This window comes from Colias croceus, chromosome 5 (assembly GCF_905220415.1).
Source record: "Colias croceus chromosome 5, ilColCroc2.1".
Classification (NCBI taxonomy): Eukaryota; Metazoa; Arthropoda; class Insecta; order Lepidoptera; family Pieridae; genus Colias; species Colias croceus.
In genome coordinates, this window is record NC_059541.1 from 12,214,647 (window position 1) to 12,228,235 (window position 13,589).

General features: G+C 33.0%; 2 protein-coding genes across 2 annotated transcripts; one reads left to right on the forward strand and one right to left on the reverse strand.

Moving 5' to 3' along the window:
- The first annotated feature begins 184 nt into the window (after nucleotides 1-184).
- Nucleotides 185-7,178, forward strand: LOC123691965 (cation channel sperm-associated protein 1-like). The gene is made up of 4 exons (XM_045636563.1): nucleotides 185-968; nucleotides 4,243-4,462; nucleotides 5,908-6,100; nucleotides 6,659-7,178. The coding sequence occupies exons 1-4, from the start codon at nucleotides 315-317 to the stop codon at nucleotides 6,798-6,800; spliced, it is 1,209 nt and encodes a 402-aa protein (XP_045492519.1). The 5' UTR covers nucleotides 185-314; the 3' UTR covers nucleotides 6,801-7,178.
- Nucleotides 7,179-9,781: 2,603 nt separating this feature from the next.
- LOC123691742 lies at nucleotides 9,782-11,891 on the reverse strand. Its single transcript, XM_045636283.1, has 5 exons — nucleotides 11,626-11,891; nucleotides 11,156-11,327; nucleotides 10,618-10,838; nucleotides 10,264-10,394; nucleotides 9,782-9,979 (listed from the first exon to the last, which is right to left on the reverse strand). The coding sequence occupies exons 1-5, from the start codon at nucleotides 11,761-11,763 to the stop codon at nucleotides 9,799-9,801; spliced, it is 843 nt and encodes a 280-aa protein (XP_045492239.1). The 5' UTR covers nucleotides 11,764-11,891; the 3' UTR covers nucleotides 9,782-9,798.
- Nucleotides 11,892-13,589: the final 1,698 nt, after the last annotated feature.

Here is a 13,589-nt window from a genome sequence, read left to right on the forward strand (position 1 = left end):
ATTTAATTTATGTGAATTAAACAAAACACCAGTTGCCAAACAATTCAATTTTGATTCTTTAAAAATGATATTATCTTATGCAAATCCATCTAATCTTTCCGATTCACGGTCAACGTTTATTAAATTCGGTAAACCGCGAATAATGGAACCGATTTGCGTGGCTATGAACGCTTTCTACACTCCGTAGTTCCTCTACCGCGGTCGGTCTGCGCAAACGCAGCAAACAGTGTGTTTACCCACCCCGAGGTATAAAGTCGTGTCGCCAGCAGCACCGCGACGATTCCACAGTGAAAGGCGGTACACACGGAGAAAAAATGCGCGCGGCACTCTTGGTCGTCGCCGTCGCCGTCGCCCTGGCAACCGAAGTCTTCGGTGAAGCCGAACCCTGGGTCGAAGAAGAGGACGTACAAGACTACAGCGATTACAGAGACTATCATGATAGGGAGAAACGTGATGTGCACGTCGAAGGGCCGTATGACGAACACGTTCGCGTCAAACGTTGTCACGATGATGGCACAGAAGTGAATAGAGCGAAACGATCGGCTCAGCCCGTACATCAGTATGAAGTATACGAGCCCTTCGAGGAAGGCTCTTATCCCGCGCCATCCTACCAGGAAATGTTGGCAGCGAGTGCGGAACATTATCACAAAGTCTATCTACCCCCTAACGCACGTGTAGCCCGGCATTTAAACACGCAAATTAACGCGGGTCCTTTGACATTTGGTGTTCATCCAGACCCCATAGAAATTGTCCCCGGACCGGTGAATCTTGTTCCAGCGCCTGCTAACTTTAATCCGGTACAATTCACAAATCAGCCTGCTTCAATAGGCATAGTTCAGCAACAGAAAGAAGACTTGGCACCTGCAGCTGGACACCATGTTGAAAGTCACAAACCTCACGCTTTTGGTTATGAAAAGGGGTTCGGACATGCACAGGGTGGAAGTCATTTCGCTGATCATGGAGGAAAGGTAATTATTAACATTTTAATAATTATAATCATAGAAATGAAATTTAACTACCTATTTATCTAATGCGTAGACACTGCATGTATAAAAAACCAAAGAATGTTACTAAATAAATCTCAATTTGGAAATGCTTTATACAGTTTTATAATAAATCATCAATTGATATAGGTAAATATAGGTAATCTGTACACTAATAATTATCAAAGCTTATTTAAATTTTAATTAAATAATAAAGTATGTATGTAAAAAAGTTTAATTATATAAGTTTTATTATAATTATATTATATCATTTTAGTATCTATTTTAAAGATTGTAGTCTAATAATGTCTAAATTAATGTTTTGACCAATATATGAGACTTAAAATAATAATCTAAGTAATAGCAAATTAGATTAATTCTTATGAAAACCAAGTAAAAAAAAAACAACGAAATAAAAACGTCCAAATTATTTTCTTTTTAATAATATTATGAGTTCCCTAAAAATACATCATCCCTAAATGGGCCATGGTCAATGGCCGACAATAACGTCACAGAATCACCTGGCAACGTCAGATGAATGTATATCTATAGCATTTAGCAGTCACGAGATTAACACTTGAGTTTGTTTATCTGTCTACTTTCTCAAGTCTAGACAGGGCTGTAATTATATCGATAGTTACATGCCCTAGCTGTCAGGGATACTGTGATATTTCGTGTAACTGATATCCGGTATTTAAATTTTAGAGAAAGTTCGATATTTAGCCAGTTAAAAGACATTAAATAGAAATAGAGTAAATTGCGAAACTCGTAAGTAATTGATCTGATATTTAAAACAAAGGTTTTTCTTGAATGGCGATAATCTAGTTTCAAAATATACAGAAAAAGTAGTTGAAAAATCGAAATTAATTATGTATTATTTTTCTCAAATAAATATTTAAAAAAATATGCATATATTTTTCAAGTAACAGTGTAGTAATATTAATAATTGCAACTAATTCAAAATTGATTTTGAGTTTGAGTTTGAATGGTGGTTCAGAGCTTTTGAACGTATAGAAGTTTTTTTTTGTAAATTGTCATGTGACTGATCATGCAGTGCATACAATAAATGAAAAAGTTTTCAAAGAAAAACCCACATAGTTCCCGTTCCTGTGGTACCTATATCCGGGATAAAAGTAGTTTATGGGTCTTCAGCTATCTACATGCTAAATTTCATTGTAATCGGTTCAGTAATGCGTGAAACATCCATCCTCACATACCTACTTACTCATTTATAATTTCAGTAGTACATTATAATAATATATTGTGTCGCATTGTCTTTGTTTACAATTTTGTACTTACATCAGCTATTTTATGTGAGTATAGTTCTTGTATCAATTTAATTTAATCATTTTATCTTGGTACGTGACATTCATTTTAATCAGTTTTTTTATTTCACTCGTAACTAATGAAAATATAGTTTTCTGTTTTTCAAACATTTATACGTCTCGCGTAATCTGAAAATGGTCAAAAATTTATCCTACTTTTATCAAATTTACAATTAATGTTTAAATTATACAAAAATAATATTATGTGCCTTAAAAATATGCACATGCAATAATTCATTGTTTATAAGAATTGAGATAATACTTGTAAGAAGATAATATTATATTTTTATTTTTCTTTCAATTCTGTACATTGAAAATATTGAAAAAATAACTAGCAGGGGGTGTTATTGGATCGATACCAAACCCAAATATGTGATTAAAAAAATGTTTGTCTGTCTGTCTGTCTGTCTGTCTGTCTGTATGTGAAGACATCACGTGAAAACTACCGGTTCGATTTCGATGAAACTTGGTATAATTATACCTTATTATCCTGGGCGTAAAATAGGATACTTTTTATCCTGGAAAAATACGTAGAAAAAAAATTAATCTCAATTTTTCAGTTATCCATAGTCGTTGTTCTGTAGTAGGTACCGCGAACACACGTTGCGTATTATTATAGACCTAGCCGTATTTGGGTCCAATAGATATATTTTATAAGATGTCATTGTCCGAGTTACTCAAAATGGAGAAATAAACCATCCACGCAAAGACCGACATCCGCGCGGACGGAGTCGCGGGCGGAAGCTAGTTATAAATATTTTTTACAGTTTAAGTTCCGGAGATTCGTTATTAGATAATAGTTATTAAGTAAATTACAATTGTTTAAATTCAATAAACATTTGACTTTGATAATTTAATGGAGTGCGTGAGCTTCGGTGGCTAAAAACAATAAAGATTTTAAGAATATTGTATAATTGAAGAAATGATTCCAAGTATTTTTTGTTGAAGTGCATAGAAAAGAAAAGAAAGCGAAATACCATAGGTAGTAGGTATGCCTTTCTCATATTAGTAAGTTAATAAGTATCAAAGAAAATCAGATCCGTTTGGAAACTACGAAAGTGTAACAGATCAAGATTACCTCACTTGTTTATAAAATTAATTGTAGGTAGTTACTTAGTTTTTATTACAATTCGTAATAAAAGCGTTTAATAGTTGCTTTCCAGTTAAGTAACTATGTTTACTAGTTGCAAAATTAATTTACCATGAAATGCGTACAAATCTTACCTACCTAGTGTGTACTAATTGTTTCAATGGTCTGATATTCAACAATAATATATTTTTACCCGCGCCTTTATTAAGTTCTAACATTGTCAACTTACAGACGTACCTATCGAAAATAAATCTTAAATAGAAGGCAAAGTTCAATATCAACAGTTCTTTATTTAGTTCTCTATCTCTATTTACATTTAACTTAAATAACACGATTGGTGAAACTAGTACAAAAAAAAATAAAACATAATTATTATAACATTTAAATTTTGCTTTACTTCTCTACCGCGTATTCCAACTACGTAGAATAGTTTTATATGTTTTCATGACTTCACGTTTTTATTTTCAAGAAATAAAAATGTTAAATAGCTACGTTCTGAAATTTCTGTACTCGAAAATAATATTTTGAATAATTAAATCATCCCTAATATGAAGGAGGTAGGTATCACTTTAAAATACATACAAGACAACCCGACACATACATAGGTATTATAAATAACTAGAGATCCGCCCCGGCTTCGCCCGTGGTACATATTTCAAAATAAAAGGTACCTAGCCTATGTCCTTTCTCGGGTATCAAAATATCTCCATACCAAATTTCATGCAAATTGGTTCAGTAGTTTAGGCGTGATTGAGTAACAGACAGACAGACAGAGTTACTTTCGCATTTATAATATTAGTATGGATTGACAACACAACTTATAGCAAAACACATCCCATTTCAGTCAGCCAAAGGCTCCAAATCGAACCACTACCTAGACAAAGGTGGTAAGGGTCACAAGACTGATGAGCTACACCGCAAGGAGTACGAAGAAGCAGCCGGTAAGAAGCGAAAGCACCACGACCATGCTGGCCATAAGGGCAGTCATGAGGAGGAGGCTTTCGGACAGAGGGGAGCGCACTTTGACGAGAAAAAGGGACACAGAAAAGGACATAAGACAAAGGGTGAGTGACCAGTAATTAATGATCTTATAAAATAGTTGAAAATTAACTTTTATAAGCTTTATTACATGAATAACTATTCATGTAGTACAATGTAAAATGTGTAAAATGAATTAAAAATGTGATTTTGATTTTAAAAACATTAAAAATATCGATGCTGAAATATTGACATAACATGAAAGTTATGTAAGCAAATAATATAAAAAATATTTCTTAGCACAATTATAGTTATGATCTAAATAAGCAAACCTTTTGTTTTATTTTTGTTATGTCTTCGAAGTTTTGGAGTGCATAATGACCGCACCTTTTGTAAATTTTTTACATTAAATCCAAATTCCAACCGTTCTCATTAAATTTGTAATCGTAATCAATTAACGTTCCAGAATATTCAAAAAAACTTTCGTTACAAATCAATTTTCGATTACATCACAACTTCCATGTCCGTGAAATTTTAACCGAATTAGACTCGAGGTCAATAATCAATGAATTGTAACAAAATAACTTTATATAACAGGTGATACACTTTCACTGTGACCGCAAAAATAACAAAAGAGAACAATACAGTTCAATGTGGAAGAAAAAAAGCGGTGGTCGGTGAAATATTTGGTAACTCGGTCTAGACTGAGTAACGTGCTGGATTTATTAAATGGTAATATTTCGTGATTGATATTGCGAGTGAGATTTGCATAACTATTGTGTATGCAATTACTATTAGAATAGAATGCGTTCAAAACGTGTCAATTATTGCACAGCAGCCACTTGCGAGCTGACGACATATAAAACGATCGAAATCGGGTTAAAATACGAAACGTGCCTTGCAATTTAGAGATCGATTTAGACTTAAATGAATATTTAAATGATGTAAAAAACCCTTCTGCAGTAAATTATCTGAGAATGAAACGTTGACTTGTATCGCTAATAATTTTTTTGAATATGCGATTGCCAATTGCAATTTTTATGATCAGTGAATAAGTCGGATACGTACGAGTGGAATTTATTTATTTATTTATTTATTTCTTCGTAATCATACAGCATTACAGTAAATAACATTTCATAATATATTGATACAGAACTATGAGCCAATTAAGATTACAAAACAAGATACTTACAGCTAGATAAATGAGTTATTTTTTAAATGACATATCAGGAAGGAGTGTTTTCCATGTTTTGGTGAATTATATAATACAGTAGGAAAGGTTAATAAATGGATGCAAATTCAACATTTTCAAGAAGCCAATGTCTCATTTACGTTCTCATCATCATCCTCATATTCATTTAGCAAAACATTATCTACTGAACCGAACATGATTATCTACTTTGGATATAAATAAATTATTCATAAAGACCTTTTCTCAAAATTAGCATCACATCGACACGAAAGAAGATATACGAGCGCACACGCAATAATTGATGTAGGTAATTAGATTCATCAACGTTCCACTTCGCAGGCTTCCACAACAAATACCACAAGGACGAGTTCCACAAGGAACACAAGTTCTATGACGACTTCCACAAGGGCGGCGAGCACCACCGCTACGGCAAATTCAACGCTCGCCATGCCACTAACGAGAGCGGCAAGAAGAAGGCCCACCACGTGAACGCTGGTCATGACTTTGTGGAGAAGGGCAAGAATGGATATAGGTGAGAAAGCATAAATGTTTGAACCTGTAGGAAGAAGGCAATAAGGGCTTAGGTCGTCATGCTTTAACTTTTTCATTACGACTTTACGCTGTACTTTTCGTGTATTGCCTTCTTATTTTCCCTATAGGCTTAATAATATATTCATTTATTCGAGCTTTATTCGAGCAACTTTAAAATCTCACTTTGTTAGTAAAATTATGCTTAAAATTATTTTCGTAACAAAATTCAAGGAATTAAAAGGTAAAAGCAATAATTTTAATATATTTAAAAATGACTTTAAAGGATGAAAAACTAGCTGACTCTTTTCTAGCGAACTTTGCGTAATTTTATAATTATTAATGAATGATATTGTATTAAAATGAAATGATAATCTGACATTCGCTGATAATAATATGATTTATATAGGTACATAATTATTTATTGTTAGTAGGAATATTCCAGGTGGAGATAAAGTTTAAATCATCAATAATAATAGATCAAAGTGTCGAGTATTAGGTATAGTGTAATTAAAAGCTTCCATATCGTAAAGAAATGCTAAGGTAATACTTTTTCCAACAGCAAAAAGGGTCACGTAGACGCCGACCACCGCGGGTACAAAGGTCAGGCCGGTCACGAAGACCACCACGAACACCACTCGCAGCATGGCAAGAAAGGCGCGAAGGAAGGCGGCTCCCAGTGGGGATATGCTAAGAAGAATTAGACTTTAGCCCTTAGTGATTAGGTTTAATATTGTAACCATATATAGCGAAAATGTTCAAGACTATAAATTTGATTGTGTCAAATTTTTGCTGCACATTTTCTGTGTCTGTGATTTTCCTGTTGTGGTAGGTATGTAGGTAACATTAAGAAAGAGATGTCTGAAAAAAGAATCTTGCTGATTGAGATTTTACCAAAAATGACTTATAAATTTAATTCTAACTTCAATCTCTTTAAAATCAATCAATCATTAGGTTATCTACTTCTTTGCGTCATTTTCTAAGTTTAGTGTTGTGTTGATTTTGATGTAGGTAGTGAGTAGAGAATAGCCTTCATCACCCTTCCTTATACCACAATAATTAACATAGCATTTGATAAGATATAACATTATTATACGGTTGGTGTTGAGCAAGCTTTGGTTATTATTTGTATTGTGATTAGAGGTTATTGTTCCTGGCTCAGAAAATACATATTTAATGAAATAAGTATGGCTGGCAGCGAGGTTGCCTTTGAAAATATTTATTATTTAGAAAGGTTGCATTGTGTACACTTTGTTACAGAAATACCTCAAGGTGTTCTCGATGTGCAATTTAAATATTAAGACATAGATCTGCTTTTGTTTGCACTAGATCTATTGATACAGTTTCATTTTGTGTATTATTTATTTAAGTTTCTTTAAATATTGCCTTCTGATTTCAAATCTTTAATCGTCATCTTTCCTTGAACTTTGAGAAGTTTAAGCATATAAAAATGTACTATAATAATTTTAATTTTTAATACTTTTTCGCCATGAGATCACGCAACCTGCTTTTTGTATAGAGTGTTATTTATAAGTATAAATTATTATTTCGCCTATCCCAGTATTATTATTACACAGATTTTGTATTTTTTATAATATAAAGTGGTAAATAATAAATATGTGCCTCATTTTTATGGTTTCATTTCTACATTAAGTAAAAAGCCTAAGTATACCAATAACATTTAAAAATACTGCTTTGATCGCTAAACAAATCCTTACTCATCCAATGTTGAAAAAGAAATACCCTTTGTTTCACACAGTATCACATAACACATTGTTATTATTTAGAAAGGAAAGATATTATTTTTATCTCCAACTAGCTATCCGCCCGCGGCTTCACCCGCGCAGTCAAAGAAAAACCCGCATAATTCCCGTTCCCGTGGGATTTCCGGGATAAAACCTATCCTATGTCCCGGGGTAAAAAGTAGCCTATGTCCTTTCTCGGGTATCAAAATATCTCCATACCAAATTTCATGAAAATTGGTTCAGTGGTTTAGGCGTGATTGAGTAACAGACAGACAGACAGACAGAGTTACTTTCGCATTTATAATATTAGTATGGATTAAATCAAAATCGGTAGAATAGTCAAGTCATTCAAAATATGGAGTAATTGTTGTAATTTGAGAGTTACGATGAAACAAAAACCGTATATTTGGGTCTATAATAATTGTATCACCAAGCTCCTATGAAGTAATATTTATATTTTGTCATATCTATGCATCATTGTAGAATACTTTTCAATAATTATACCTCTAGATAGCATTATCACTACATTACTTCAGCTCGATAATGGTTTAAACTTTAGCCTGGTAGAGATCGCTGATAAGCGATAAGGTTGCCTTATGTGCTATATGCATGTTTAACTTTTCTTAATAAATAAACTTTAAACAACAGTCAAAGGAAGAAATAAAATTACTATAGACAGCTTAAAATACAGTTTAATCAATTTGTAAAGAACAATGCCCATTTTTCACCTGAACATGTATAGAAATGAAACAAATCTTAAAATTTAGCTTATTTTATTGTGAACTCATTACGCTTATCATTTTTTTATCAGAGACGTAGGAAAAAAAGATTTTTGTTATTTTTCTAAACTCGTACAAACTTCTTAAAAAATGAAATTATGGTTTTTGAACGTTATCTGTAGAGTTGCTACGTTCCGTTTTACTTGCTGGCGAGTGACGACTGGAGACTGACTTTTACTATTTTAACTAGTTTTATTACTGTTTGTTATATTTTAAGTACTTAATTCTTTTACCTAAATAGTAAAATATTATGAACATTTATTAAAGTCAAGTAAAAAATAATACGAACATTATCAGTTTACGTTTAATTATGATGATGATAGAGTGAAACGGATTGTTTTGACGTTTGACAGCCGCCTGTCATATTCGAATCGGCATTCGGCGCAGTCTCTTTCGTTTTGCGTTTGCGTCTCGTTGTGTACTGTGCGATTTTGTTTTGCGTTCCTGTTTTTTACGACCCATTTTACCGCCCATTTTACCGTACCTTGGATGGGCTAGATACGAAGAGAATATATCTGCTCCTGCTTAACGGTTGGATGATGTTGTAGTAAGAGATATAGATTTCGATTTATGAATAAAAATATACCTTCTTATATTAATGTTTCATTTATGATTCCTGTTTTACCCAGATAAGAAAGTTGCTTTACTGTAGGCAAGACTGTAGGTCAGTATTTGATCCACATTATTTTCTTCGCGAGCGAATAACTAGTTCAGAATAAAGTATTGCAATCCTTTTAGTGATTACTCATAAAAATATATTTTTACTAAAAGTAGGTAGGTTCTTTACAAAATGTAGTGATTACCTAACCTACATACTCATTGGCACTACCAGCATAGGTACATTTTGCCTGAGTGAAAGCTCTCTGTAATTAATAGGTAGAATGATATAATTAATTAACTTTTAAATACCTACTTGGTACATAATATGTACTGCCTACATATTTCCATAGCTATTTGTGTTGATAATTTGCCCGCGACAATTCCTAACCTACAAAGTAGTAATTCGTATTTTTTAAAATTCCTGGCGTTTAACTGGTAAAAGTGAAAACAGGGAATTATTCCCTAATCAAGCACGCAGTATTCCTGCTATACTTGCGGTCTATACATAAACTTTCTTTATCAGGTTTTCAAATGTATGGAAGGTGGGCATTGTCCTTTACAAGATACTTGATAATAAATCAAAATGGAGGTAAGCACGGCTGTCTCCCGCCAATTTTCGGGTCGAAATACTTCACATAAATAGAAACTTTTTGGTGCGGACTGCGCGGGAAAAACACGCGCTGGCCAGAGTCATCTATGAACTCGGAATAGTCCATGGTCCATTCCATTTTCATTTCGCATTTCTCGCATATTTTTGCACTGTAAAATAAGAAATATCTTAATAAAAGTAATACCTTGGCCTTTATTAACAAAATAAAAACAAAGACATAAAATTGACCTACTATTTAAAATAATTTAATATAGCATAGCGTAGAACGAGCTAATTCCAAAAGGGGAATATGCAAAGTTAACAATTTTAACACTTGAAAGCCTGAATAGGTTAAAAATGTCGTCATGCTTGTTAAAAATATTTCTGTAATATGGTTTGACGGAATATTTGTGACAATTCTTTACCTGAAATATTACTAAATTATATCACTCACGTGTACTGGCTGACGGCCACAACCTGGACAAGAGGATGCCGAAGCTCTTCAGCTTGATTCAATACCCTTTGTAGAAGCATCGTTCCCACACCCTGACCTGATACTTCCGCAGCAGTCCCAAGTACTTCAACCTGTAAAGCATCTTAACTACTTACTAAATTTGCAAGTTAACTAGTAAAACTTTATAAATAAATTCTTAGGCTCTGATTATCATTTTACATCAGCTGCCCCATTATTTATAGCTTGCTTCACTACTGAATTCAACATCAGATGACCCATACACGTTTAGATCAAATTTCAACTATCCAACGTAGACTACTCTAACTTTGACACGAAAATTGTCATTACACTCACATCATACAAATACGCAACATTAAACTTCTTAAACAAGTTAGGGCTCCGTATGCAATGCGCACAGAAGTACATGCGGTTCCGTTCTGGCCTCGAGGCAGTGTAGTGTGCCCACTCCTCCAGCTCGTCAACCGCCCAGGGAAACACTTTGTTGGCTACACACACTCCAATCAGTTTGTTCTCTCCTGTCCTTGGAATGTACTCCCAGGCAAGGAAACGATCACCTGATAAGGAAAGTTTTATTGAGCAACGTAAATATAGAGATTTCTTCTACTTTTCTAGACATTTGATATCTATTTTTATGAGGGCTTTTCGATATTGCTTCAATTGCATAAAACAAATCTTTCGTAAAATTTTTGATTCAAATTTAATTAAGTATACCTATATATTTTTGTTAATCAGCCGTTGTGGTTGTTAAACATCATGTTAAATAATTTCGACGAAGGCTACAGTAATAAAGCCCCTAATAATAACGTACATACTATTCATTTTGCCTAACTTTCCTATCAAATAAAAAAAGTCAGGAAGTTAGGCCACTTACCAGAATGTGCATACTTATCAGACAGGATATCTAGATAGGAAGAGTTGTGGCACATCCAGAGACCAACAACGCTGGGCTCGCGGGGCCAGTACTGATTCTCCAGAAACGAGCGGATGATCTTGCCGTGCTTGTTGCCTCCAATCTCGATGCTAACGTTGCGGAGGTCGAAACACTGATGAGAAATATGAAGAAGGGTGATTAAAAATATTAACATTAATCATTGTGAAATTAGCAGCAACTTATAGCTTATTTACTAAATCGTTATCTTATTATTTTAATTAAAAAATTAGCAGTTAAACAATGATTTACTTAGTATATTTAGATCAGACTAAGTAGTTTTTATTACTCTCTTTGTAAAGCAAGAAACAAGTAGCTTAGAAAAAAACAATGATGATGATCTGATTACTGATAAACACTCATTCGTCTTTTTTTATTTTAAACAGTAGATAACTAGATAAATAAATACTAACTGGTTTCTTTTCTGGAGGAAATAGACAGACATCGCAAGGAGATGGTTTTCTAAATCTTTTGAACTGCAGATTGCAAGACTGGCGCGGAATACTTGATAGTTTTAAAACATTGCGGCCCAACAACTTAATGCAATTCATTTTGTTTGTGAAGACGTAATCTATTTCAACATTTTTTGGATCGTTAATTCACTTTTTATACGGCATTTTAAGATGAACGATTAGGTGGTTTTAATTTGTGTTTTTATATCAAAACATGTTCAAATAGTGACAGAAAATATATTTCTTACTGACAAGGCGTTTGAGAAAGAAAAATAATCACAAAGAAGAATTTAACGCATTATTTTAAAGACATAATAATATTATACATTATTGCTAATGTCTAATTATGTTACAATATGTCAAGTTACGACAATTAGTTTCATAAGTTACCAATAGATGGCGACACTTTAGTTTTGCATCGCACTAGCGAATTGTTTTATTGAATACGTATAAGAAATTTCATGTCAATTATCTGCCTTGTGTATCTTGTGTAACTTGTGTAATATTGTGTTAAAGTAAAAATAAAGTAATTTAAAGTGTTGAGTGTTTAAGTGAATTCCGCGAAATCGTCAATTTATACATGGTGCCGAAACCTAAGATGGACTTTGGACTTTGAAAGACTTAGAAAAATTTGCGATAAGTAGAACTTGTAAAAATTTCATATTTTATTATATGGACTTAGAAAATATTTGAAGATATTTTATTCTAAGGACTTGTAAAAATTTCATAATTTATTATATGGACTTAGAAAATATTGGAGATTTTATTCTAAGGACTTGGAAAAATCGGATAGTTTATTATATGGACTTAGAAAATATTTGAGATTTTATTCTATGGACTTGGAAAAATCTGATAGTTTATTATATGGACTTAGAAAATATTTGAGATTTTATATTGTAAGGACTTGGAAAAATCTGAGAATTTATTATATGGACTTTGAAGAAATTTCTGGATTATTCTATAGACTTGGAAGATTATTGAAACTGAAAATTTTAGAAGAAAAATTTAATATTTAATTAAAAATGGCTTCAAAAGTAATTAAAAATCAAGCGGATTTGTTGTCAAGATTAGAAAAGGCACAAATAAACTTTAAGAAGAGTCCGAAAGGTAGAATCACTAAGCAGTATTTGGAAACTAGAATAAAAAATTTGGAAGATTTTTATTTAGAATTCAAACGAAATCATACAGAGCTAATACAAATAGTAACATCGGAGCAAATAGAATCTTTACCCTATTTTATAGAAGACGACTATAATAAGTTTGAGGAGATATACATAGACCATGTGACGGAACTAAAAGAGAAGCTTGAAGAAGTGTCCAATAACCCGATACCAACATCGAATACGATGACTAGTGACGATGTAAAGCTACCGAGAATTCATTTACCAATATTTTCAGGAAAATATGAGGAGTGGCAGACATTCTACGATATGTTTTTGTCGCTTATACACAATAATGAAAAATTATCACCCGTGCAAAAAATGCATTATTTAAAGAGTAGTATCTCGGGAGAACCAGAGAATTTGTTACGAAATTTTCCTACTGTTGATAAAAACTACCAAGAGGCTTGGAACCAATTAACAAAACGATACAATAATAAAAGATATAATTTAAATGCTGTTCTAAAAAAGTTATTTGGACAAAAACAAATTAATAGTGAATCTGCACAAGCGATTAAGCAACTTCTGGATACAACTACATCAGTATTACAAGCGCTAAATAATATGGGAATACCAACAGCAACTTGGGATGCAATTGTGATTTATTTGGTAGTTTCAAAGCTTGATGTACAATCGCATAAACTATGGGAGAATCAGATAAGCACGTCATGTGCCGATGAATTGCCAACTTGGTCTCAGTTGGTGGATTTTTTGGAAGCGAGATTTCGTAGTTTGGAGATGATAGATTCGGGAAAACAACCTATA

What these genes read in the sequence shown, in the direction of transcription:
- LOC123691965 (XM_045636563.1), top strand. Translation starts at nt 315, where the DNA reads ATGCGCGCGGCACTCTTGGTCGTCGCCGTCGCCGTCGCCCTGGCAACC. An exon ending in TCGCTGATCATGGAGGAAAG is followed by an intron (nt 969 to 4,242) that starts GTAATTATTAAC and finishes ATCCCATTTCAG; the next exon opens with TCAGCCAAAGGCTCCAAATC. An exon ending in AAGGGCAAGAATGGATATAG is followed by an intron (nt 6,101 to 6,658) that starts GTGAGAAAGCAT and finishes TTTTTCCAACAG; the next exon opens with CAAAAAGGGTCACGTAGACG.
- LOC123691742 (XM_045636283.1), bottom strand. Translation starts at nt 11,763, where the DNA reads ATGAATTGCATTAAGTTGTTGGGCCGCAATGTTTTAAAACTATCAAGT. An exon ending in TGATAAGTATGCACATTCTG is followed by an intron (nt 10,839 to 11,155) that starts GTAAGTGGCCTA and finishes TTTCCTTATCAG; the next exon opens with GTGATCGTTTCCTTGCCTGG. An exon ending in ATGTTGCGTATTTGTATGAT is followed by an intron (nt 10,395 to 10,617) that starts GTGAGTGTAATG and finishes GATGCTTTACAG; the next exon opens with GTTGAAGTACTTGGGACTGC.